General features: G+C 39.5%; 2 protein-coding genes and 1 non-coding gene across 10 annotated transcripts; all 3 read left to right on the top strand.

The window, feature by feature from the left end:
* Positions 1 to 1,395: 1,395 nt before the first annotated feature.
* TRNAA-UGC (transfer RNA alanine (anticodon UGC)) lies at positions 1,396 to 1,468 on the top strand. Its single transcript has one exon. It is a non-coding gene; the product is annotated as a tRNA-Ala (tRNA).
* On the top strand, positions 1,468 to 8,359 carry LOC131315168 (uncharacterized). Of its 7 annotated transcripts, none has more exons than XM_058344272.1 (12): positions 1,469 to 1,667; positions 1,764 to 1,863; positions 2,675 to 2,783; positions 3,396 to 3,484; positions 4,322 to 4,378; positions 4,514 to 4,622; positions 4,717 to 4,818; positions 4,933 to 4,997; positions 7,085 to 7,188; positions 7,261 to 7,325; positions 7,697 to 7,751; positions 8,002 to 8,359. In XM_058344272.1, exons 1-12 carry the CDS (start codon positions 1,610 to 1,612, stop codon positions 8,205 to 8,207), a joined length of 1,119 nt encoding a protein of 372 aa, XP_058200255.1. In that variant the 5' UTR covers positions 1,469 to 1,609; the 3' UTR covers positions 8,208 to 8,359. The 7 variants fall into 7 exon arrangements, with proteins under 7 accessions (XP_058200257.1, XP_058200258.1, XP_058200255.1 ...); XM_058344277.1 differs by having other exon boundaries at positions 1,471 to 1,667; positions 7,265 to 7,325; positions 8,002 to 8,080; XM_058344278.1 differs by lacking the exon at positions 8,002 to 8,359 and adding an exon at positions 7,971 to 7,999 and having other exon boundaries at positions 1,471 to 1,667; positions 7,265 to 7,325.
* A 1,657-nt stretch (positions 8,360 to 10,016) lies between these two features.
* Positions 10,017 to 24,666, top strand: LOC131315165 (serine/threonine-protein phosphatase BSL1). Of its 2 annotated transcripts, XR_009196619.1 has the most exons (22): positions 10,017 to 10,574; positions 10,737 to 10,797; positions 10,893 to 10,971; positions 11,068 to 11,147; positions 11,240 to 11,334; positions 13,649 to 13,748; positions 14,929 to 14,998; positions 16,083 to 16,184; positions 18,834 to 18,915; positions 18,993 to 19,163; positions 19,563 to 19,734; positions 19,835 to 20,036; positions 20,289 to 20,456; positions 20,578 to 20,816; positions 22,231 to 22,315; positions 22,402 to 22,500; positions 22,571 to 22,770; positions 22,858 to 22,933; positions 23,375 to 23,510; positions 23,600 to 23,739; positions 24,046 to 24,202; positions 24,304 to 24,666. XR_009196619.1 is itself a non-coding variant. In XM_058344266.1 (21 exons), exons 1-21 carry the CDS (start codon positions 10,370 to 10,372, stop codon positions 24,127 to 24,129), a joined length of 2,646 nt encoding a protein of 881 aa, XP_058200249.1. In that variant the 5' UTR covers positions 10,017 to 10,369; the 3' UTR covers positions 24,130 to 24,666. The 2 variants fall into 2 exon arrangements, 1 of the variants encoding a protein (XP_058200249.1); XM_058344266.1 differs by having other exon boundaries at positions 24,046 to 24,666.
* The last annotated feature ends 71 nt before the right edge of the window (positions 24,667 to 24,737 follow it).

The following is a 24,737-nucleotide window of genomic DNA, read 5'->3' as shown; positions in this document are numbered from 1 at the left end:
TGAGAGTTGGACATGTTATCCTGGAAACTGCCGCTGGACAAGTTGTGGAACACTGAAACCGTAACAAGAAGTGTGCAGGACCTGCTGGTCCTGTTGTAACATTTAGGTGGTCTTTTTTTTTTTCCTTCTCTCTTTTCATTGATTTTCGCAACAGAAATAGAATTCTGTATTCTTGAAAGCAATACTCTATCTACAATAGCCCTTTTGCAGTCATGAAGAAGGTTTCATATGAAGGTTTATTGTTTTTACTGCAAATTCCCCCCGGCATCAAATGCATTAACTGCATTTGAAGGGTTCCTAGGTATTTTGCTGTCATTCAAGTGATCCAGAATCTGAAATTTCTTAATTGTCTCCAAACTTTTCATTACTCCCTCTCTTTGACATGTACGAACATGCATGAAGCAACCACACGCAAATATGAATGACCGACAGTAGATGGCTTAATACAAGTGTTTTTCAGAGTTGTTAGACTACTTCTGTATATTCAATATCACAAATTTCTATGGGACACATGGTTCTCCTGCTAAACGGATAAAGCGCTATGACTTCTCTATGGATGGAATCGTTGATGTTTCCTTTGACCATTTATGTTAATGGTGCTGATGGGACCTTTTACTCCGATTCACTTGCCATGTTATAAGCTGCTGGAATGTGAACGAATGCTCTGCAAACAAAATTACACAGGTAGTTTTGTGACTAAATTGTGATTTCTGTCTCTCAAGCAGAACCCAAGGTCAATACAGCATAATTCTGCCCTCACATACTTCCCAGGTTTTGGGTTTCATATCAGCATTAGGACATGCACAAATTCAGACTTTGGTATCCTCTGGGTATTTCATAACATTAGTGTGATGTTGGCGCCTGGTGGCCTCTGGCTCAACCGGAGGGGATGAGCTTCACTCTAGCATGGAAGTTTTGAGGGGTAAACGAAAGGGATTTGGGCATCCAGACGAGCTCATAGCTAATTGGAAAAGCTTCTGTATGACTACTTCACCTTCAATCTTAATATCATTAGCAAACAAAATTCAGATGTGCCTGTATCTCAATCACAGTCAGGGTCATGAGGGTATTTAGGGGGTATTCCATCAGGATTTTGATCCTCTGCCTTTCCTTTTCCTAAAGAGAGATGATTCTCCTACCAGATTTTCTTCAAGAGAAACTTGCCTAAAAGAATACACTTAAATGTCATTTCTCATCTCGAATTCCATTTTCACTAATGTCAATTTTGTATTCAAAATGACATTAACAGGTCTTCATTTTGAAGATAATGTTTCCTGTATTTGGTTGAGAATTCATTTCCAGTTACTGGGTAATGCTGGATTCAGGGGTTTTGGCCCTTTTGGGTACGTGAGAGCATATGGTTAAAAAAATTAGGCAACCGACGAAATTTCAACTGGGGATGTAGCTCAAATGGTAGAGCGCTCGCTTTGCATGCGAGAGGTACAGGGTTCGATACCCTGCATCTCCAATATCTGTGCACTCCATTTTTCTCTATCAAATAAGATCTTATCTCTCTGCGTGTGATGCTATAAAACTCAGGTTGCGTCCTTTGATCAGAGAGTGAGCACCTTTTGCTTCCCAGTAGCCAAGTATTTTCTAGGGCTTTCCAATGGCTGTGCCCCTTTTCAATCTCGCCCCTGATTTAATCGTCTCAAGACTCTGCCTCGGTTTGCTCTCTCTCTCTCTCTCTCTCTCTCTCTCTCTCAATTGATCTTCACTGTACCTTTCATGTGTATCATAGTCTATGTCCCCTTTTCTATCAGGAACCATGACGTTTGGTGAGCAAAACTCGCTGCCGGAGTCGTTTCTCCTCCTAGACAAAGCTTTCGATTCCGGCATTAACTTCTTCGACTCCGCAGAAATGTACTATTGTTACCCATATCTCTTTTTTCCTAAGAGCATCTCGGCCTTGACCCATTTTAAGACTCAAATTTAAAAATAGGACAAAAATCACAAAAATCTCTCTCCAATTTTTGACCAAAACCCTTTTTTATTTTGGGTTTTACCCATTTTTTTCTCAAATTTGAGACAACTTTTGCCTACCCATTTTTCTAACGGCTAGTTAGAGAGAGAGAAAAAGGGAGGAGGAGGGAGAGAGAGAACCTCGTCGGCAGTGGCGGCAGGCTGAGGGCCGGTGGTCTGAGAGGTGATGCAGAAAGTGGCAATGACATTGTGACCTCTAAGCCGTCTTGGGTCCCCTAGAGTTGTTGTTATCTTCTGGCCTCCGATGATGATGAACGAGTTTCAGAGTTGTCTCTTTGTCGTGTCCGGTTATGGGTTTTGTGTGAAATTTTTTTTGTGTTGTGTCCGGTTTTGGGTTTTGCGTGAAATTTTTTTTGTGTTAGATTCTTGGGGAGAGAGGCGGAGATGGAGAGAGAAAAATACCAAGTCTCCTATTTTGGATTTGATTGTTTTACCTTATTTACCATTATGCCATTAAGAATAAAATGTATATATATTTGGGTAAAATTTGAGTTTGATGGTTGGAGATGTATCTACTCAAAATGAGTTTTTATCCAAAATTTGACTCAAATTTGAGGAAAAATATGGGTGAAGGCCGGAGATGCTCTAAGCCTGTTCAATTCCTGTTTCAGTTCAACTTCTTTTTTTTTTTTTTGATCCGTTTCAGTACAACTTCTGTTAGCTCAGAAAAACCACTTCTTGATAAAATCAGGTACCCAGTGCCTCAGCGGGCGGAAACACAAGGGAGGAGCGAGGAGTACGTGGGCCGTTGGATGAGAGAGAGAAAAGTTCCTCGCGACCGCGTAATGTTAGCTACAAAGGTCTGTATTTGTATACATTTTATCAATTGTGAGAATCAGATAGGTGGTCTTGCCTGTGGCCCGTCTGTTCGTTTGAATAATATTTGGTATCGAATTTTCTGTACATGCTGTTGAGCAAACCTTGAAAAACACTCGTTTGAATTGGCTGAAATAGTTCTTGTATGATATGTCTGCGGAATTAAACGAATGCAACATGGATTCATCGTAGGGCCCTTTTTTGTCTTTTCACTTGTGCCACGTAGAGGAATGTAGAAGTTATTTAAGTTTGTTTAGAGCATTTGCACCCAAATTTTACCTTTTGGAGATCAAAACCAACATATTTGTACGCAAAAAAAAGGTTTTGGAGGCATTATTGGAACTTTATTTTTCATTTCATACTTTGAAAAAAAATTATCTGTTGGGGGAACTTTGTCCCCATTTTGGAGAAATGGGGTACAGTTGGAGGTCCTCTTATACCTTGCTTTTGTGGAACTGTTTCTCAGCTTGAGTATTCTTCTTGGAATTGACTCAAATTCCTTTGGATTCACTTGTATATTAATTGCTCTCATCTTGAGTTCGAAGTCCGCCTTCAAGAACTTGAATACAGATGTTATCCTGAATGGTTTGGTGCAGGTGACTGGGCCATCTGGACAAATGACTTGGATTCGAGGTGGACCAAAGTGTCTGGATGCAAGGAGTATTACTGAGGCTATTGACAGCAGGTTTTTCATCCCTCCCTTGATCAATTTCTAGATTGGTTTGAGTTCTTTATCTCCCACAGTGGTGTATAGGGCCTTTTTGTCTATGGTCATTTTTGTATACGGGCGGCATTCCCTTAATGCCTTCTTCCAAATATAATTATTTACTTATAAAAAAAAACTATAATATGGTGTCAGTTTCCTTGAATATCAGGTAACCTTTACCTGATTTTTGCATTTATCAAATCAAACATGTGCACACTAATGGTGCTTTGGGATAGTTTTCGTGATATTCGAAATGCCATGCACCATTCTGTTTGCTTCTCTTTTCCAACAATCCTGCTTCCGGATATGGACATGGAGTCATGGAGAAGGCAAGATGAAACATGCCCGTGAATAATGTTTTCCCCTCTTTAGATTTTGTCTTCAGTTAATGCTGCCACTTTTATTTATTTGTTGTTCTTTTGCTTTTTTACCCTAAGACGAGAGGAATTTTCACACAAGGGTTCTACGACACCTTATCTGCAGCATGCTCTAGCTTATTGTGATCTGTTGTCCTGTAGGTGGTAGGTGATAGCCTGGAATTGGTCTTGAGCATACCTTCTTTGGTTATGCTATTTAAGGAGTTTGGTGATTAAACAAGACTTACCAAAACAAATAGAAAATGACTGACCAAGTTAGCGATGAGTTGTTTAAGTTCTGAATCCCTGTAGTGGTGAAACCGTTGTTTGTATTCCTTTCTTCTGCATTGGAGACAATGTCTTTGCATTCAGCAATATTCATGGCAGAGATGCATGAATCTTCCGTTTGACGTCATTGTAAACGTGTTTGCTAATGATTTTGTTTAATGCATTGATGCAGTTTGTTCCGTCTGCGGACTGATTACATTGACCTTTATCAAATTCATTGGCCTGATCGGTTTGTATGTTGATCTTACCCTATATTTCCGAATACTTTGTTGATATCAAGGCACAGTCTGAAAATGAACTTCTATCACTCATTTCCATTTTTGCACTCCACAACTACTGAACCATTTCCTCTCTTTTCATGTAGGTATGTTCCAATGTTTGGAGAAACTGAATATGACCCAATTAAGCAGTTTGATTCAATAGACATAGAGGAACAACTTGATGGTCTTGGTAGAGCTGTCGATGCTGGTAAGGTTAGTGATGATATCTAGATTCTACTGCTTCAGTTGTGGGTTTCCACCCCTGTATCAGTTCATTTTCCAATGCAGTCAAACATGTTGATTGTAGATCAGATATATTGGGCTTAGTAATGAAACGCCATATGGTATAATGAAGTTTCTTCACACTGCCGGATGTGGCCCTGGCCATCCTAAGATAGTGTCTGTGCAGGTATTGTATGGTCACTTTTGGATCAGAATGCCAACTCTTCATCACTGTGACTTTGTGCGTATGCACGCGTTTCTGCAAGCTGATACTTATGTTTAACTCCTTTATTTTTTGTAGAACTCGTACCACTTACTTTGCCGAGCTTTTGATTGTGGGATGGCTGAATGCTGTCATCATGAGAGGTACTCCATGGGTGATACTGAGTAATTTGTCTGTAGTTATTTCTCAGAAAGAATAATATTGCTGGAATTTCTAACATCAAATCTTTCTTCCAAAGTGAAGTTTGAATTCCTGGAACTATATTTGTGTTGGTCCAAATAGCAACCCAAGAGGGGGGGTGAATTGGGTATCTCAAATATAACTCGGAATTTTAAAAAAAACTAATTGCAATCTATTCAACTACAATTCCAATTTCAATGAAATACTATTCTACTCATGCAATATTGATATGCAAGACGGAAAGTAAAGAGAGTAGGGAAGAGAGAATCGAACGCAAGGATTTATAGTGGTTCGGTCCGCAACTTCACGGCCTAGTCCACTCCCCAAGTGTCCAACTTGAGATTTGCTGCACTATCTTCTAGCTTCGCAGGTGCTAAACAACCTTTACAACGAGCAATCTATCCCCAATCGCTCCGACAAATTTTGACTCCGGTGCTAGTCACACCTAACCCAACTAGTTTTGACTCCGGTGCTAGTAACACCTAACTCCAAGTGATTTTCTCTCCAAAACCATCACAAAAAGTAATCACTCACGAGAATATGAATAAGGGTGTACAATCCCTTTTACAATAAAGATAAAAATAAGAGCTCTCTCACACAAGTGTAAAATTATCAAGTTGAAGAATAGAGTATGAAGAGATTGATGTATTCTTTGAAATTTTTCTCCGAAGCTATGTTGTGTAATCCTTACTTCCCTTTATATACTCCAAGAATGCAATCAGCACATCAATTGCTTCCATCCAAATTCCACTAGCCGTTAGGACAATCTTCTAGTCAACAAAAATGTAGCCAGTCAATTTCTTATTTTCATTTCTTTTCTGCAGTAGCTGTTAGAGATAATTAAGCTCCCAAGTAATCTTCAATCTTTCTCATTGATTAGCATTTTGCTTTCCATAAAATCCCTTGTAGCCAATTAAAAAATAGGAGAAGATTTGTCCTTAATCTTTCTCCTTTCAATTTATCTTGACCATTGAAGATAGTGATTTGGTATAGCAATCTTCCCATGTGCACTTCAACCAAATCCTTCAAAATAAACATTAAGGTATTCCAAATATCACAATATTAATTATATTTCTTTTCAATAAAAATATATTTTGTTATCATCAAAATCAATAAGGTATTCCATAGAAACCTTTGGGCTAACAATTTGTTATTGCTCTGATAGATTTATCTTATAGCTTACTAGTTTCCATTTAAGATTGTGTATATGGGACGTTCGTTTTGTGCCTTTTGGTTACAAATGGTTTTCTCTATTAGAGTTGTATTCTTTATCAAGTTGAAATGAAAGTTTAGCACCATGCAATTCACCCTTAAAATTCACATTTTCTTCTTTTATAGTTTGGCCCCAAGCTTTCTTGAAGCTTCTAAAATTAAGTTGGGTGACTTCTTAGGGCTTTTTAGTATGCTTCGTACAGGATACGTGATCACTTATTTTCACCTTTCCTCACTTCTCAACATTTTTGGCAACCCTTGCATCGTTGGAACAAAGAAATACCCTTTAGCGTCTGGCTTTATTGTTATAGAAATAGGTACTCGTTTCATATTAACCGGTAGTCTAGTTCTTAGAAGCTTCAAATTTTGTTTTGAACTGGCACTAAGTAAACACAACTGGAAGAACTTCAAAGGTTTTTGTTTGTTTTTACTTTTTAATCATATTCTATGACTAGTGGTTGGGGTGAGGCAACATTAAGCAATAGAAACAATTAAGTACCTTCTAGTTGCTTGTCTGGAACAATTTTTCTCTTGCTGATGCAATTTCACTGAATTTTTCAATACAAGCGATTTTTTTTTTCTCTTTTTGGTGCATGAAAGAACATTAATGTTATAGACAATTTAAAGGGCAAGGGGAACAAGCACCCAACCACTTGGGCTAGCTTGCATGTTCAGAGAGGGATGTTGTGTATGCAAAGTTGCAAACCTATTTGCATTTCTTATGAGGACCTCATATATTCATGTCTGCTCAAATAGTATTCTATGCAGGGAAGTTTTGTCCTGATTTTCAGTTTTCCATTGGTGATGCTTTCCCTTTCTGACAATTAGTCTTTTTCAGGGTGAGCTTATTGGCCTATAGCCCTCTGGCAATGGGCATACTTTCTGGAAAGTACTTCTTACCTAACGGGGGTCCATCTGATGCTCGTTTGAATCTTTTTAAAGGTGAATCACCATTTTGTTTAAATCCTGCAACCTACTTGTGAATCTATCTCATTGCACCCATTTTTTTCCCAGGTAGATATTCAGAAGGGGAGTCCAGATACAACCTGTCCAGCCCCATTGTGCAAAAAGCTACTGAAGTATGGCAAATACTTGGCACTTAATATGGTGGTTGTTATTATTGTGGTAGATAACGTAGCCAATATGTAGCAGATTGTGAAGTGGAGATATTGATGAGACATTTTGTTCTTTTTGAATTGTGAAGTATTTAACTACAACTAACATGAAAGAGATGTGGCTCAGGAACGTTTTAGTCAAAAAGATGGGAGAAATACTCATTCCTCGTAGTTTCAACTAAGTGCCAGAGCCGTTGTTAGATTCTTTGTTCATTTTGTCTCACCCAAATTGCTCAATGGGATCACATGGTGTGGTTTTCTTTGCCTTGTCAAATGTTAAGCACAAAAAACTGTTATGTTAAGTATTTTATGCATGGTTACCTAATCTTTTGCAGGCATATCTAGACATTGCAGGAAAATATGGTCTTCATCCTGTATCTCTTGCAGTTGGTATGTCAACTCTCTCTCTCTCTCTCTCTCTCTGTATGTGTGTGTGTCTTACTGGTCTGTAAAGTCTGCAGATTTATTTTCTGTGGTGAAGTACTTTTAATATCCCTTGTTTGGGTGCAATGTCTAGTTGTAGCTTGTTGATCCAATTATTGTCCTTTATGATTTCTCGACTCATTAACTATTCTTCATTCAGAGTTAACTCTTGCTTTCTTTGGCCAGCGTTTGTTTTGAAACACCCTCTTGTTGCCAGTGCTGTTTTTGGAGCAACAAAGTTGTGGCAGCTCCATGAAGTCCTGGATGCATGCAAGGTGGAGCTTGATCCTGAAATTATTGCAGCTATTGACAAGGTTCACACAACCTACTGGAATCCCTGCCCCTGATGGTAGTTTTTTGTTAAAGAACTTAATTCCTCTTTCGGGCAGTATAGTCATTTGTTCCTCGTCATGTTTACGATGATTGTTGGACCACAGTTGATATGGCTTTGTCCAAGTTAAAAAGACCTGAATCGTGAGATTGGGAGTATTCGGAGGATTAAATTTTGTTATCTGAATAATTCATTGTGTTCGGTAAACTTTACTGTATATGACATTGCTCTAACTCATTACCCACTGGAAGTGTAATCTCAGCTGTATCACTTGCTTGGCGAGCCACAACCGACCAAGTGAGGCGAGACAAACAAAAAGGAAAAGGATTTGAAGACCACTCAAAAAATGAAATGCCGTAAAGATTTTCCGTTGAGTTATTTGAGAGTTATTCAACTTGAGTTCTGAGTATGAATGGTTTTTCTAGTATTCAGGAACGAAGAATAATTGATTTGACCATGGCATTGGGTAGTTTTTTTAGTATTTATTTATTTTATGTGATGGGATTAGTGGTGGTCAAAGTTGAATCTTGACCTAGATAAATTTAGTTAACCACCCAACCAAATGGGTCATCTGGGCTTGTTTCACTAGCTTTTGGTGTGCGATAGAAGCTATGGCTCTTTGGTTCCTTTCGGAACCCGTTGTGGCCTGTGGGTCTCGAGCCTGTATGGTCTTGTCTAGTGGAGGAATGTTACGCCTGGTCACCTCATTGGGTCAGCTTGCAAATTGCTTTGGGTAATTGACTATGAGAGATGAGTGATAACGACACAACTCAGTTTGGTGGGTCTTCGGAGTTGAATGTTGACTGAATGAATCCTATAATTCTCGGATGTTTCTGAGATTGGCTGAAGTAGAAGATGACTAATGGGAGATCCTTTCTTGTACCAAGTACACACAGACGACACCAAAAGAAAGAAATTTGTTCAACTTTTTTTCTTAACAGTATAAGGAGAAGGAGAAATTTTCATTGGGCCGCCACGTCAGTGGAGGTGTGCGAGTAAACTAGCTCGAACACTGAGTTATAAAAATAAAAGGAGAAGAGAATTTGTCTAAGGTAGTACCGTAAGATGCTGACCATGGTTTCGTAATTAAGAATCTAAGATTGGACCGCAGACATTATTATTGTGCCTTTTAAAGTTACCCTATGGTCACGAAACTAATGTTTAAAAGTTAAGACAACTTTTGGATTAATTGACTTTGGTCCCAGTGGCATTGTTGAGAAAAAAGGGAGTCACGTGTTCATCTAGATTCTAAGGAAAAATATGTATTTTCAACAAAACGGAATTTCCACTCTACATCGGAGAAAAAGCATAGCTAAAGACAACAAACAAGTGTTCACAATGCCCAAAAGAATTAGAGAGGGGCAATTAATCAATAAATCATCTACTCCAATTCAGTCCATCAGAGGGGCTCAGTTAAAATCGACATAAGAATTGACCTAAAACACGAAATAATCACACGCAAGTACAATTTTTTTGATATTCCAATTTTTTCTTTCAACGGCTTTTGATATTCCTAATTGTCAGGCGACTTTTACTACATCAATTTTGAGTTAGATCATGTCTTATTCAATTTGACTTTTTGTTAGATGCATAATCATATGGAAATTCAATCATTATAAATTTATAATATCACAAACACTCACACGAATACATGTACAAATCCAGTCACATGTACTATGGGTCCTGCACAGCACGCAGTGTAGTGCTAATTTTTGGCAAGAAAATCTCAAAGGGGATAAAAATTCGTATGGAAAGGAGGATCAGAGGAGCTCCAAAAAGAAGAGCTCCAACTGGCACTAGGGAGACTTTACCAGACGCGCCGCTGTATGCGCGTGTTTGTAACACTACACAAAACACCCACCCCCGTATTCAAGTTGAAAAATAGTGTACAGCTCATGTTTTCCAAAAAGAGGTTGCAATTTGCAAATACAGCTATTACTGGACGTGAAAAATTCCTCCTTGTCGATCCTTTCCTCAATCCCGATTTCCATAAAAACCACTCTCTCTCGGCGGCTTTACACCGCCTGATCGTTGACGTTCGTACTCGTGCAATCGGCCTCCACTAAATCACAATGAAGTCCAGATAGAGAGAGAGAGAGGTCCGGTTTCGGTAGTGTGGGAGAGCCCACCACAAAGGGAATGGGTGGTGATTGCTTGGATCTTCCCTATTAGAGTTCCTTTTGCTTCCCTTTTATCTGTTCACTGCTTTGGACTTGAAATTGGCGAATTTGTTGTTGTTGCTGCTTTGGACTAGATGGGCTCGAAGCCGTTCTTCTATCCGGCTCCGACCTATCGCTCTCTGGAGACTTTTTGGGACACCGACGACGACGCCCCTGGCCCACGCTGCGCCCACACCCTCACCGCCGTCGCCGCCACCAAAACCCACGGCCCCCGCCTCATCCTCTTCGGCGGCGCCACCGCCATCGAGGGCGGCGCCTCCTCCTCCGCTCCCGGCATCCGTACGCTTCTTTGCTCTCTCTCTCTCTCTCTCTCTCTCTCTCTCTCTATATATATATATATATATATATACACACACACACACACACACACACACACACACTAATACGTATACATATATAAATATATCTAGTTGCTGAATTCTTTGCTCAATTACGTTCTAGGGTTAGCTGGGGTGACGAATTCCATTCACTCCTATGACGTCCTCACCAGAAAATGGACCAGGCATGTCTTCTGCTACTTGAATTACTAATTGTTTTTGGTGAATTATTTGAATTAGGGTTTAGAGCGATGGTTAATTTTTGTGTTGACTTAATTAGACTGCGACCTGCCGGTGACCCGCCTTCTCCTAGGGCAGCGCTCGCCGCAGCTGCAGTTGGGACTATGGTGGTGTTTCAGGTAATTAAAATGACGGGATTTTTTTTAATGAAAATTGGTTCTTGTTTTGTTTATTGGATTTTCTGTTGATAATCTAGATTGATGTTGTATTGCTAGGGCGGGATAGGGCCTGCTGGGCATTCAACAGATGACCTTTACGTGCTTGACTTGACTAATGACAAATTCAAGTGGCATAGGTAAATCCAACCTTCTAGAGAGAGTTGAAACTGTTTTCTCATCAGTTATTTTTTCCTTGAATCTTGACTTTGGTTACGTGTTTTGAATGTAGAGTTGTTGTTCAAGGACAGGGTCCTGGGCCTCGATATGGCCATGTAATGGACTTGGTTGCTCAAAGATACCTTGTTACTGTTAGCGGGAACGACGGTGAGGGCAATCTTGCTATTCATTCTTCTTGTAGTCCAAGTTTTTCTTCTTGTAATTCCTTTTTTTCAATTCAAAGCTATCATTTTTACTGTAAATGCCTGAAGATTAGGTATGCGGAGAGAATGCGAATTGTGGTGGTAGGGTTTTATTCTAATTTAGTGAATTACTTCTATCCTCCAGAGTTTTTGGATAATGCACCTCCCAAGGTTCACCTATAAGTATCAATGTATCATGTTCTATCCCAACGATTGTAAATTATCATAGATTCTAGAGAAAATGTGGAATGCTTGGAAAAATTGCCCTCAGATAGTTCCAGCTATTGAGAACTAGCTTTTCTCTCTTCTTCCCTATTATGTAATGGTGAGCATTATGATAGAACTCAGCACTAAAGTTACTGGAAGTTTTGCGCTTTATAGATATGAAAGACCAGAAGACATAGATATAGAAGATTAGAAGACAAATGCTGTTGTTTAGCTATTGGACTCACCTAGTAGTCAGACTTTGATACGTAGAGTTTTTTTTAACTACTTTGAACAATACCTGCCTTTGTTCTGTGGTTAACCCTCTACAAAATTGGTCAAATGTAGGCTAGAATCGCCAGAAGAAATGAGGGATAGAAAGTGAGAGTGGGAATGGAGCAATAAAATGATAAAAGGAGAAATGATGAAGAAAACGATTTCCAAGAGCTAGAATGCAAAGCATCTATTCAGCCTCTTGCTTGGAGGGATGAACAATATTGGATAAATACAACTTGGAGGGAGGGGAGAGAGAGAGAGGAAGTTGATATGAAGTCCAGTCAAGGGTGTCGATATTGTTTCATGTGCAGTGTTGTAAAAGTCGGCAGCCTAGGCTGATTAGTCCCCGCATAGGCGCTAGGCACCCCTTTTCTGCCCGACTAGCACTTAGCGATTTTTAGAACATTGTTCATGCCTATAAAATTCCTGTTTGTAGGCTATGATAAAAACAGCGAAACTTTGGTAGAAATTTCAAAAATTAGCACTTTACTTGACACGATCACTTATTTAACCTTGATTACAAGTCCAAAACACATATAATACGAGATTTTTGGATAATCTTCCTTAAATACTGCCCTGTTGATTACGCGATTTCCGCTAGACTTTCTGATTGCTACTTCCTCAGTAAGAACATACTGGATGCTTGCCCATCCTCTTGTTCTTGAATCCCATCCAACAATATGCTTCTTTGCCCTTTATCATCTGCTCTACACACGAAGTGACCCCTACACCCATTATGTTTTTAGAGGGGAAACTTCCAGACAGGGACGGGGGGGTTGGTGGGGGATCACCCAGAATGCTTTAGGGAGGCAGTTGCCGGATTAGCCTTCAGACTTTCCGAGCTCATTCGGTTATGGAATGCGTTAAGGGCTCTTAAGGAGGAGAGATAGGGGCTAAACCCACCATCCCTAGCTGGAAAGTCTCATTGATATCATAAGTTGTTGTCGGAATAACTGGTAATATCATCGATAAGAATTAAGCCAATTTCTCCTCTTTCTTTTCTGGGCTTGTTGGAATAAGAGCTTTTGTCGCCTTCCCCCACATATGGGGTAATTCACACTGCAATTTCGCCAGATGCACCGTAAAAATAAACCGAGTGAAATGAGAATACGTCGGAAACAGCCGCCTCGCATCTTGGTTTATCCTTCACCTCTCCCTAAGATCAATCAGGGAGGTCTTGGAAGGTATGAAATGCCGTAGCCCAGAATTAGGCGGAAGAGCTTTAGTAACGAGATTTGGAAATAGATTGATAGTTGGCTAGTACCTCCCTCTCCTCTGGTGGTGCAATAGAAGATGGTGGAGCTTCGTTCAATGCTGCTTAGCCGCTACTGGCCAACTTGCTATACTATTCTGTATCTAACTTACAAATCAGTGGAGCACCCTCCATGTATAAGTGCTTTAAGTCTGTCTCCCAACTGGATGCGACTCTCTAAAATTAGTCACATTCGGAGAGTCCCTTTGTAGCAGCACAGGGTCCTGCCATGAAGTTCAACTGGCGCCTATTGTTGTATTGAGGGAGCTAACTACGAATTACAAGACCTAACTTTTAGGATTAAGAAGTAAACTATACACCATTTGCCTTTTTCCAGAAGAAGAATTCAAAGAAAAAGTCAGATTGAAGGGCTGTTTTACCTGGTCTTGGCTTACTGTTCTGACAATTATGACTCTTGTTTGTGGGTGAATTAGAATTCAATTGATTAATCTCAGTGTCAACTACGTGCTGATTGTTCATGTTTTCTGTTGCCAAAGAGATGTATGTGTGTTTCAGGTTAAAATTTGACAATGATTATTTTCTGCAGGAAAAAGAGCGTTGTCGGATGCTTGGGCTCTGGATACTGCTCAGAAGCCCTATGCCTGGCAGAGGCTTAATCCAGAAGGAGATAGACCTTCTGCTAGAATGTGAGTGTCATTGTTTTTCACCATGTAAAGTTAGTCTTTGGTGACTGCTCTGAGGCTTGGGTATCAGGTGCTTTATGTTTGACGAGATGAGCTTGTTCTATAAAATATGCAAAAATATTTTTCCATCATCACGAGAACTTCTTTTACTGCACTAACTGGCCATCTGTACCTTGGTAGCTCATTTAGTTTTCAATGTTGACATATACTTTCAAGGTGGATGAGGGGGTGTTGCCTTTTGAGATTAGAAAACACCCGAAAGCTGATTGTAGTCTCGTTATATTTAGGTGAACGATAAGGAAATAAATCAAACTCCAAATCTGTTAAATTGATTCCAATTACCTTACCACTATCATAGCATTTTTATTATTGTTTATGAGCTCTAATTGCTTCCTAAAGTATTTGTTTCTTATCAGGAATGGTTCTCTTGTTCCATGTTTCCCAATTTCCCCTTCTTGTTGCACCCCCTTCATTTTTGTTCCTCTTTTTGCACATAATTTCTGCATTGCATGTACAAATCTTGACATGTATAAAAGCAAAAATTGTTCCCCATCTCCATTGTCTATCCTCTCTCTTCTATTCACTGGGCCTCGTTTACTTCATTTCCCATTTCCAGTCCAATTTCTTTAGTGGATGATCACCAGCGCCTGATATAAGTCCTACTTAATATGTTTAGGCTGAATAGTATTTTTCAATCCTACCCTTAACACCTACTTTGGAGTAACTTGATTTGCATATCATGGGAGTAGCTTTTAACATGCCCTTGAATATTTCAGCAGTCCATCCATATTAGCTGGTGTGTGCCAACTTCCAACTTCCAAGCATGCAGAGAGCTTTCTGTCATTTTTCCTTCACTTGCTTTTGCATCATATCCCATTTTTAGATTCCCTTTTTTGGTGGTTATAATAAGGATGGGAAAATTACTATCCTTAGCTTTTGTTGGACTTGTACATACAAGATTAAAGTTCCTCTTTTTAGCTGTTATGTAAACTGCTGATTGTTGTGGCTGACTTCAAAGCCATACTTAATAAATGCCCTTGCCTTGTTTGGGTGGAAGTTGTTTTGAAGCACATGAATTGTACTACTGTATATTTGCAATTTTGCCAATCACTGCAAGTTCTCCATTTTCTGCATTCATTAAGAAGTACAACTTTTTAGAAAGATTTTCAATTACTTGGTGTAGGTACGCCACAGCCAGTGCCCGGTCAGATGGCATGTTTTTGCTGTGTGGGGGAAGAGATATTTCAGGCGCAGTACGACCTATTGTTCTTGTGAAAGCTTTTGTTGTTGGTTAATATGAATAGAGAGCTGACTTGTATTGTTGATTATGATGCATGTGACAGAGAGCTTACTGCTTCTTTATTCTTCTATCTTGCTTTGTGATACTTGGAGTTTCCATTGCTTTACATGGAAATAGTAGTACCCTATGGAGCACGGGTACCGGTACGCGGTACGGGTACCGGTACGCAGTACGGGTACGGGAAACGGCAAAACCCCAAAAAAGTAGGGTACGGGTACGGCGGGGGTACGGCGAATAGATATATAATTTTTATTTTATTTTTTATTGCTTTAAATGAAATATAAACCCATTTTACCAACAAAAAGTAACATAGATAAAAGTTCGAAGTTCATACATCAAGTTCAACGTGCCTAGATCAAAGCTAGACGAGTTCCTTGTTCCTTACATACCAACAGTACTTACAAACATTGACTCAGTGTAAACGTGTATGTGTATATAAAAGAGAGAGAACTTACGTCTTCTGTTCCGATTTGGAGCCCTAGACCGCTGCCTCTCTCAGTGACTCAGTAAACGTGTATGTGTATATAAAAGACAAAAAAATTACACAATAAGCCCATATTTTATAATTATTTACAAAAAAAATCCCTGAAATTTTGAAAAAAAAATCATTTTGGGCTAAAACGTACCCGTGCCGTACCCATCCCGTACCCTTGCCGTACCCGTCCCGTACCCTTGCCGTACCCGTGCCGTACCCTTGCCGTACCCATGCCGTACCCAAAATTATCAAAAGTACCCGATCAAATTTTGCCGTTCCCGGTACGTTTTTGCCGTACCGTACCCGGTACGGGTACGGCGACATTTCTGAAGTACCCGTGCTTCATAGGTAGTACCAAGTAAAAAGGTTAAAAAAAATGAGATAGCAGAATCATCAAAGCTTAAGCTTATGAGTGTTTCTAAAAGTTTTCCAAAGCTTTCCGAAGCATCTTAGCTTTCCTGAGCTATAGCTTATGTCAGTTTCCTTGTTCTATTTTTTTGTTTCATACTGATGCTTAGCATAATAATTCTACCCTGAGTGTATTTTTCGTGTGCCTCTGCAGCCATTGGCAGATGCTTACGGGCTGCTCATGCATAGGAACGGTCAGTGGGAGTGGACTCTTGCACCCGGGGTGTCTCCTTCACCAAGATATCAACATGCTGCGGTAAGTGATAGGCATGTACCAATGGGAGTTAGGACATTGGTTCTTTCCTACTGAACTGTTCTCTCTCTCTCTCTCTCTCTCTCTCTCTCACACACACACACACACACACTCAAAATTCCCCTGTCGCCAATTATTGGAGGCAGTACAGTGTTGGAATTTGGAATTACCTTGTGGGTTTTGCATTGTATGTTGCTACTGGCATGGTTTTAGCACATCTCATTGTGGACTTGGATGTGACATTGATAGCCGAGTTGCATTTTGCTATAACTTAAGCTTGTAGGTCCATGAGTTTTCAATTTGGTATTAACATTTGAAGTCTATTTCTTAATGGCTAAAGCTAACTAAAGCACAGGGGGTGCACGTTAGTGTGAGCCACGCGCACACCTTTAAATCTTACGCACTCCTTTTGATTGCACTGTCAGAATTTGTACTGCATGTTTAACGTATGAAGCCAAATTACAAAATGACCCTTGTTTCCTCTATCCTCACTTCTTCTCATCCAGTTTCATTTTCTCTCTCCTCTGAGAAATGTGCACCCGTGTCTAAATTGGGTTTTTCCTTACTGATTACAGTGGAGATTTGGGTTTATTCAAACCACTAATCCATCAAACTGAAAACCTAAAAAAGAATATGTATTTACTCGAACAAATTCAAATTATTCTCGAAAATTAAAAGAACTCAGGGCCGTTTTGACAAAAAATAATCAAAATTTTGTAGATTACTGATTCATCTCAACATCGGGAATCGGAAAACTAAAAAATTATGATCCTGGCTCAATTTTTTTTGAATAAAGACAATAAGCCAAAAAATTAGTCTTTTTGGCTTACTTTTTTGTGGTGGAGAAAAAGTTTGGGGCACCACGTGGTGGTGCCCTAAGGGCATTTGATATCCTTGATTATTCTCAAAACTTTTATAAGTATGTGATATATGTACTCCCTTCACAAGTTGGAATTTCATAATTGGACAAACAAATTAATTTCTTACTATCAATGAAAAACAAATCACTAAATACAATTTATGTGGTCTGTGTTCAAACTTAGCCTTTGGATATATGTATGTAAAGCTAATGTAGTTTATCCAAAAAAAAAAAAAAAAAAAAGCTAATGTAATACATCATGTATAGCAACTTTTCCCAAAAAGAAAAAAAGAAAAAGTGATCTCAACCTTTGTTTGGTGAAACCGTCAAAGACTTGGGGTAAAATTGAAAGGTAGTTGCATCAAGGATAGAGGGTAAAATTGTAATTTACAATGGAAGATACCACAATGTATACTTTACAAGGTTTGTAGTCAGAAAAGTGGCAACAAGGTTGTGACAGTTGTATCGATCAAAGAGAAAACTCACTCTTAACCTACACCTTGTGGGCAAACATTAGCAGAACCGTTTCTTAATTGCTTTTATTCCTATGTCAATTAAGGATCGGAAATAATTGGTATGGGTCTACTGTTCAATCATAAGGCAATTGATAAGTGACACCATATCATGAATATTGCTATTACGTCATGTTTATATACTGGTTAGTTATTGACATGATATTGTTGAAGAGAAGGAAAGTGTATGCGTATTCTTCTCTTTTACCTGGTGAAAAATAAAATTCGAACCTTATGTGAAGTTACTAATGCAAACCAACTTGTATTTGCAATAAGAAATTTCTTGAACAATAAGAAGCATAATGACAGAGAATGATCTTTGTAAAGTTATAAACTTGGTTAAGTAAAAAAGTTCATGTTCTATGTGAAGAAGTAAATAGTAACGACACCAATGATAGTAAGTCTTATGTGAAGAACGAAAGTTGATCTGGGTCCAATATGTATGAGGTAAAGAGAATATGAGGGAAAAAGGGGGATAGGGAGGGGATCAAACTTGGTCGTGATTGGGGCAATGCAGTTGGCGCCAGGACGCCGTTGGCCTTGCTTACTAGCCTTGGTCTGGTGGGTGGTCACCTTTTGTCGCCCATGCCAGCAGGATGCGGTATTTCTTTTTATGCAGTAGAGATGAGCAAACACTTAGAAACTCAAATTTTTCCAATAGTTTTCACTTCACGATGGCCAATGGTAACAAAGGGTATTGTGTCCCAAGTTCTTTAATGGAAGCAAGCACAGATGTTCTATTGACAGATGACCAGTCCACTTGTCCTAACGAGTTCACTGCATTCACAACTCTTTCGTGCTCTAATTCAAGTATGCTTGATGATGGTAGCATTGCGGATAAATATTATCAACTGAACCCTGAAATATGTTGTCTAGTTAGTCTCTACTTCACATTGAACAGGTCATACGGCATACGGCATACCAGTTCATCAACAGTTCTATGCGCTTCTTGACATGAATGGTTTTAGGGAGGGGATAGTTTTGTATTTTCTTTTTCTTCCCTCCTTCCTCCAAAACCTGTTATAGGGTAAAATGTTCTGTCTAATTTGGGTTTTAAAAAGGTGGCTTAGATCTCAAAGCATAGATTATACCTTCATCTACAGCCTACCTATTGCGATGAGTTCTGCCGCAAACCGAGGATGTGTACTTAGTGATATTAATACCAATTTACACTTTTTTTGGTATGCTTACTACGTTAAGGTGTTAATGGGCTTGTCATTTCAGCCTTTTCTGTTTCTGTAAATTTCTCTCTTGCACTGATTCTACGTTGCTGGTTATCAGGTCTTTGTTGGGGCTAGATTGCATGTTACAGGAGGTGCTCTTAGAGGAGGACGGTCAGTTGAAGGCGAAGCAGCTATTGCAGGTGAGTTTGGATTCCCTCCTTGTTTATTCCACCGATATGAAGAGAATTTTAGTCATTTGGAGTATTTTTGTTTGAAGTATTGGACACTGCTGCTGGAGTTTGGTTGGATAGAAATGGGCTGGTGACTTCCTCACGAACAAGCAAGGGGCACACTGATAATGATCCTTCTGTGGAGCTTATGCGTCGTTGTCGGCATGCAGCTGCGTCTGTTGGGGTTCGGGTGTACATTTATGGTGGTCTCAAAGGAGGTAAAGACATTGAATCAGTAAATGCAGAACGTATATTGTTCCACTTTACTGAACTTCCATTTTTACCTTGTTTTCTGGTATAACTGTTGGAGATGGACAAATAGAATGGTCTGAAAACATAGCTAAATCGAGTGGACATCTTCTGCTCAAAAAGTGAGAATAAATGCAGAAGAGGAGGTTTAATTCCAGGACCTTTGAAAACCGAAGCTCTTGTAACACGGACACCTAGATATTCAAAAAGCTTAAGCTTTCGGGGAATGGACCTACCCTATATATGAATATCAAGCTGTTGCCCCCATATTGAGCATCCGATCAAGCTTAGTTTTGTATTTTCCATATTACTTTCCTCTTTCCTTGCCCTTCTTTTCTGTAGTAACTCCCGTTAGTTTTCTTGTGCAGATATTCTGTTAGATGATTGCCTGGTGGCAGAAAACTCGCCTTTACAATCCGACATTAATTCTCCTGTATTAACATCTGATAGGGCTTCAACAAGTCCCAGGGCAAACCATTCGTACACTCCAACATCATTTTTAGATGGCTTTCCTGACAGTCCCACCTCCAGTGGCACAAGGTTTTCTTTTGTTTTAAATTTCTGTGCCCCACTTCATTATTTGATAATCTTATTTTCTTGTCCACAATAATATGTTGTGACACATTTTCATGCTCACCAGCATGGACAAGAACTCTATGGAGAAACTTGCTGAGGCTTCTGCTGCTGAGGCTGAGGCTGCTAGTGCTGTATGGCAAGCTGTTCAGGCAGCATCCGCCTCTCCTGCGGAAGAAACATCTGTATCAGATGGCAACTCACAAGCGGCAGAGACAACATCAGAGGGCAGTGACATTGAGGCAGATGTTCGGCTGCACCCCAGAGCTGTATGTACTCTGTTATGGTGTTATTATGTGTTGAAGCTATTACGTTTTTACTAGTGGTCAGGCCACACCGTCTCATATACCTAAAGCATCCAATTCAAAACCAATTGGCTTTGAGTGGAGGGGTTGTCCATACTCGTACTCTAATTTGGAGGTTATAATTACCGATGTGGGAAAAGCTCTCCAGTTATGTTGATAGAAAGGATTTATTCATTTAAGAGATCCCGTAAGATGCTTTCTCTGATGATTCAACAGGTTGTAATTGCTAAAGAGGCGGGGGGGAACCTGGGTTTGATGGTGAGGCAGTTATCCTTGGAGCATTTTGAAAATGAGAGCAGACGAATGGTTCCCATGCATAATGACCAGTCGTATCCTGCGAAAAAGATCACCAGGCAGAGGTCTCCTCAGGGTTTGCATAAGAAGGCAAGTATATCACTTCTTTTTGCACTTTCTTATATTTCTCTCTCCCTCCACCCCTTCCTGTATGTGCTAAGGATTTCCGAAACGCATGATAATATTTTCGTTATACTTTATTTTCTTGCAGATTATTTCTAATCTGCTTAGGCCTCGGAATTGGAAAGCTCCTGGTAACAGGAGGTTTTTTCTGGATTCTTATGAAGTGGGTGAGCTTTGCTATACTGCTGAACAGATCTTTATGCATGAGCCAACAGTTCTCCAATTAAAAGCTCCTGTCAAAGTGTTTGGTGATCTCCATGGACAATTTGGTGACTTAATGCGGCTATTTGATGAGTATGGATTTCCTTCCACTGCAGGGGACATAACGTAAGTTTGACTTCTGGTCTTGTGGGTTACACAAATTCAGTATTTTCTTTGTGTTTGCTGGTCTGAATAAAAGCAAATAATCTGAGAGTTGACGGTCCATGTCATGCTGCTTTGTTGTATCAAGCATCAAAGAATTACTATAAAGAAAGAGGAAGAGTACAAACATGCAAGAGGACAAGAACTCCTTTGAAAAAAAAATATGAATGAAGCAAAGCATGAACTGTTGTAAGGGTTTTGATACATAGGATATCGTACGGCCCTAGAGTATCTTTATCAATGGCTGCAGAATCTCAATTTTTACTAATAATTTGTTTAGTCGAGATGTGATTTTATTGTCTTCTCAAATCTACACGGTCATTTACATCTTTCATTTTCAAATCATTTGGAATAGACAGTGAGAAAACACTGATCATATATTGCTGTAGAGGAATTCTTTGATGCATATTTTGTAATTTGGCTTCTGTAAGACCTTTATTTATGCATAGTTTGGGGAAATGTCATGGGATATAGAGGTGTTATGGGAGGAGGTTGAAGAGAATTTGCTTGGTTGATGCACATTGGCCGGGGCAAAGGTACTTATCTACCCCTTTTTTATCAGGGTTGGGGGCTGTGGTGAGTAAACGAACTTCTTTTTCAGGTTCATCCAATGAAGAAACAATTTTCCATGGCATTTCTAACAGGTCCTCTTGTAATAGGAGGCTCTTTAAGTATTCATGTGGAGCAGGGCCCTTGCTGGTCCTCCCCTTTCCTCCATCACTACGCATAGCATAGCTTTCATTGGCGGGAAACAAGTGCTCTGATACACAGGCAAAATTGCCTAAGTTGTCATCAAAATGTGGCGTGTTATTCACGATATTCTGTGCTCTGCAGCAGCTAATTCAGTGAGTAGAGTCAGCAGACAACTTGGGTTCAGGTCAATGATGCTTTATTTTTATTTTAAATGGTTCAGCTCTCGGTTCTTATGTTGACATGGAAGTGAGGAACCTTTGCATATGAAGGAATGATGCTTGCCATGGTGGAGCTTTTAGTAGAGGGCTGTATGGCCTCAATTACTCGGGTGCACCTCATGTGTCCCTGAATGGTGTTCGTTTGCATAATTTCTTTATGCATCATGGAACTACGATTTTGCCATTATTGATGTTCTTGTGGTGATTATTGCTTTCTCTCTTTTTTCCCATTTTGGTTTTGTTTTTCTTTTCCATACGTTCTTTTTGTCATTGGAGGTGGGAGTTCTGAGAAATAATTCAAAAAATGAAAAATCAGTGGCAACTGTTGCTCAATGGTTTTGCTGGCTGCAGCAGTTGAATGTTCTGTTTCTACTTATAACTACGTTGATGTTATGGATTAAGAATGATGTACTTGATGCCAAACCGTTTTGAAATTGTTTAACAGCAATCTTTCTTCTGTGTATCAGGTATATTGACTATTTGTTTCTTGGTGATTATGTTGATCGAGGACAGCATAGCTTGGAGACTATCACCTTGCTCCTTGCACTGAAGGCAAGTTTCTGCCTTAGTTATTTGGATACTTGGTTTAATTAGGCAATTGTTTTCCTGACAATGCAGCGTTCCATCTTCAATTTCAGATCGAGTATCCCGAGAATGTTCATTTGATACGTGGGAATCACGAGGCTGCTGACATAAATGCACTCTTTGGATTTCGTCTGGAATGCATTGAGAGAATGGTATTGATGAATATGCAAACAGTTCCTTAAAGTTTGTGTGTTAACTGATTTAATGTGTACGTATTTGTAGGGTGAGAACGATGGCATCTGGGCATGGACACGATTCAATCAACTTTTTAATTATCTTCCGCTGGCTGCACTCATTGAGAAAAAGATTATCTGTATGCATGGTGGCATAGGAAGGTCCATACATTCAGTAGAACAGATAGAGAAACTTGAAAGACCCATAACGATGGATGCTGGTTCTATTATCTTAATGGATCTTCTATGGTACTTTTAGTTCCTTGGTAGTTTGCTGTTTCCCATCCAGCGTCGTTTAGAATATTACCTGTTGACATCATTTCATGTTTCGTACAGGTCCGATCCCACTGAAAATGACAGTGTTGAGGGTTTGAGACCAAATGCTAGAGGTCCGGGACTCGTAACTTTCGGGGTATGCATGTCATTAATGCGTACTTAAATGAATCTATATACGTACTTTCTTCCTTGTCAATTGCTGCATTTGTTTGTCGAATGCATTTTGTATGTTGCATGTCATGAATATTTGCATGTGGTAATAAAGTAGATACCATTAGATGCTGTTACAATTACTGTTTGATGGTAGCCAACAACAGAACGGGGGAATGTGAAATTTTATATGGAGGTCTTTGTTGACAAACTCCCAGTAGAGGACATGTGTTACATTCAAACATCTCAACTAAACTAATAAGACTTTGCAACTTAAGGAGAAAATTTGATACCTAGAAAAAAAGTTTGTCTAATATGTTCTCTACATTAAATAATTAGCACACAAGCATCCTTCATACTTAATGACGTTTTTAAGTTGAAGTTCACCTTCTATATGCCCTTCATGACCCATTTCCACCACTTGCAGCCTGATCGAGTGACAGATTTTTGTAAGAAGAACAAGTTGCAGCTCATTATAAGAGCTCATGAATGCGTTATGGACGGATTTGAACGGTTTGCTCAGGGGCAGTTGATCACACTTTTTTCTGCAACAAACTATTGTGGTAAGAGCATTGTCCACCTTTTTTGGGCTTTACTTGGTTACCATTCCTAACTGTTAAGCCTTGTCACCTAATTGAGAGAATGCATTCAGGGACGGCCAACAATGCTGGAGCAATATTGGTAGTTGGCAGAGGGTTAGTTATCGTTCCAAAATTGATTCATCCCCTGCCACCTCCCCTTCAGTCCCCAGAGACATCTCCAGAACATTTCGTAGATGATACATGGATGCAGGTGACATTTGCTTTGGTTGGAAGTGTTTTATTTGATTTTGTTCTTAGCTTTTTGTTGTTGTTCTTGGAAACACGGTCAAAAAAAGTTTTAAAAAACGCAAAAACACATCATACTGCTTATTTTCTACGGGAAAACCGTTTTCAAAATTTTAAAAGCATCTTATTCTTTTTCTTTTTCGTTTCCTGAAAAGTGGGTTTGTCTATTCTAAAAACGTGTACACATGATGTGTCACATCCAGACCCACCTGATAAGCAGCATATTTGGTTGGTCAGTTCATTCAATCCTTACTGTTATTGATCCATGCAGGAGCTTAACATTCAAAGGCCACCAACTCCCACAAGAGGTCGTCCACAGCCGGACCATGACCGGAACTCACTCGCCTATATCTGATTCCTTTCAAGTGATGCCTACTTTTTCCATTTTTACAATGCCTCAATACATGGAGATCGAAGTTTTTGAGAAGGCATGGTCACACTCTCGCCTATATCTGATTCCTTTCATGTGATGCCTACTTTTTCCATTTTTACAATGCCTCAATACATGGAGATCGAAGTTTTTGAGAAGGCATGGTCACACTCGGTTCTACCTCGATGAGACAATCCAACATCTCGCATGATTCAGTTTGCCGTGTTGTATTTCCATAGTTACCAGAGTTTTTATAGGAGTAGGCTTGTCTAGTCTACACACAACTACATTATGGTAGACAATAGCTAGATTTTGTTGGCAGATGCGTTGTGACCTCCCATACTACTTTGTAGTTGTGTTTGTATAATTATTTTGTGGGCAAGGTCGATTTCTTACGCAAAACCAATAGAGGTCAGTTTTGGTTATGTGTTGTGTATATGTATATTACTGAGATTATCTTTTTCATGAGGGGATTACTTGTAATTTTTTATATTTTATTTCGGAAATGGGCCCTTTCTTTTAGTTTATAAACTCTCTGAGTCATTTGGAATAAATAAATGGAGTCCAGCCCAAATATGGCAAATCCCCGAAGG

This window comes from Rhododendron vialii, chromosome 13a, assembly GCF_030253575.1.
Source record: "Rhododendron vialii isolate Sample 1 chromosome 13a, ASM3025357v1".
Lineage (NCBI taxonomy): Eukaryota > Viridiplantae > Streptophyta > Magnoliopsida > Ericales > Ericaceae > Rhododendron > Rhododendron vialii.
This window is presented reverse-complemented; position numbering and strand designations above follow the sequence as displayed.

What these genes read in the sequence shown, in the direction of transcription:
- LOC131315165 (XM_058344266.1), top strand. Translation starts at nt 10,370, where the DNA reads ATGGGCTCGAAGCCGTTCTTCTATCCGGCTCCGACCTATCGCTCTCTG. An exon ending in TGGAATGCATTGAGAGAATG is followed by an intron (nt 22,501 to 22,570) that starts GTATTGATGAAT and finishes ACGTATTTGTAG; the next exon opens with GGTGAGAACGATGGCATCTG. An exon ending in TAGATGATACATGGATGCAG is followed by an intron (nt 23,740 to 24,045) that starts GTGACATTTGCT and finishes TGATCCATGCAG; the next exon opens with GAGCTTAACATTCAAAGGCC.
- LOC131315168 (XM_058344272.1), top strand. Translation starts at nt 1,610, where the DNA reads ATGGCTGTGCCCCTTTTCAATCTCGCCCCTGATTTAATCGTCTCAAGA. An exon ending in CTAAGATAGTGTCTGTGCAG is followed by an intron (nt 4,819 to 4,932) that starts GTATTGTATGGT and finishes TATTTTTTGTAG; the next exon opens with AACTCGTACCACTTACTTTG. An exon ending in TTGTGCAAAAAGCTACTGAA is followed by an intron (nt 7,326 to 7,696) that starts GTATGGCAAATA and finishes AATCTTTTGCAG; the next exon opens with GCATATCTAGACATTGCAGG.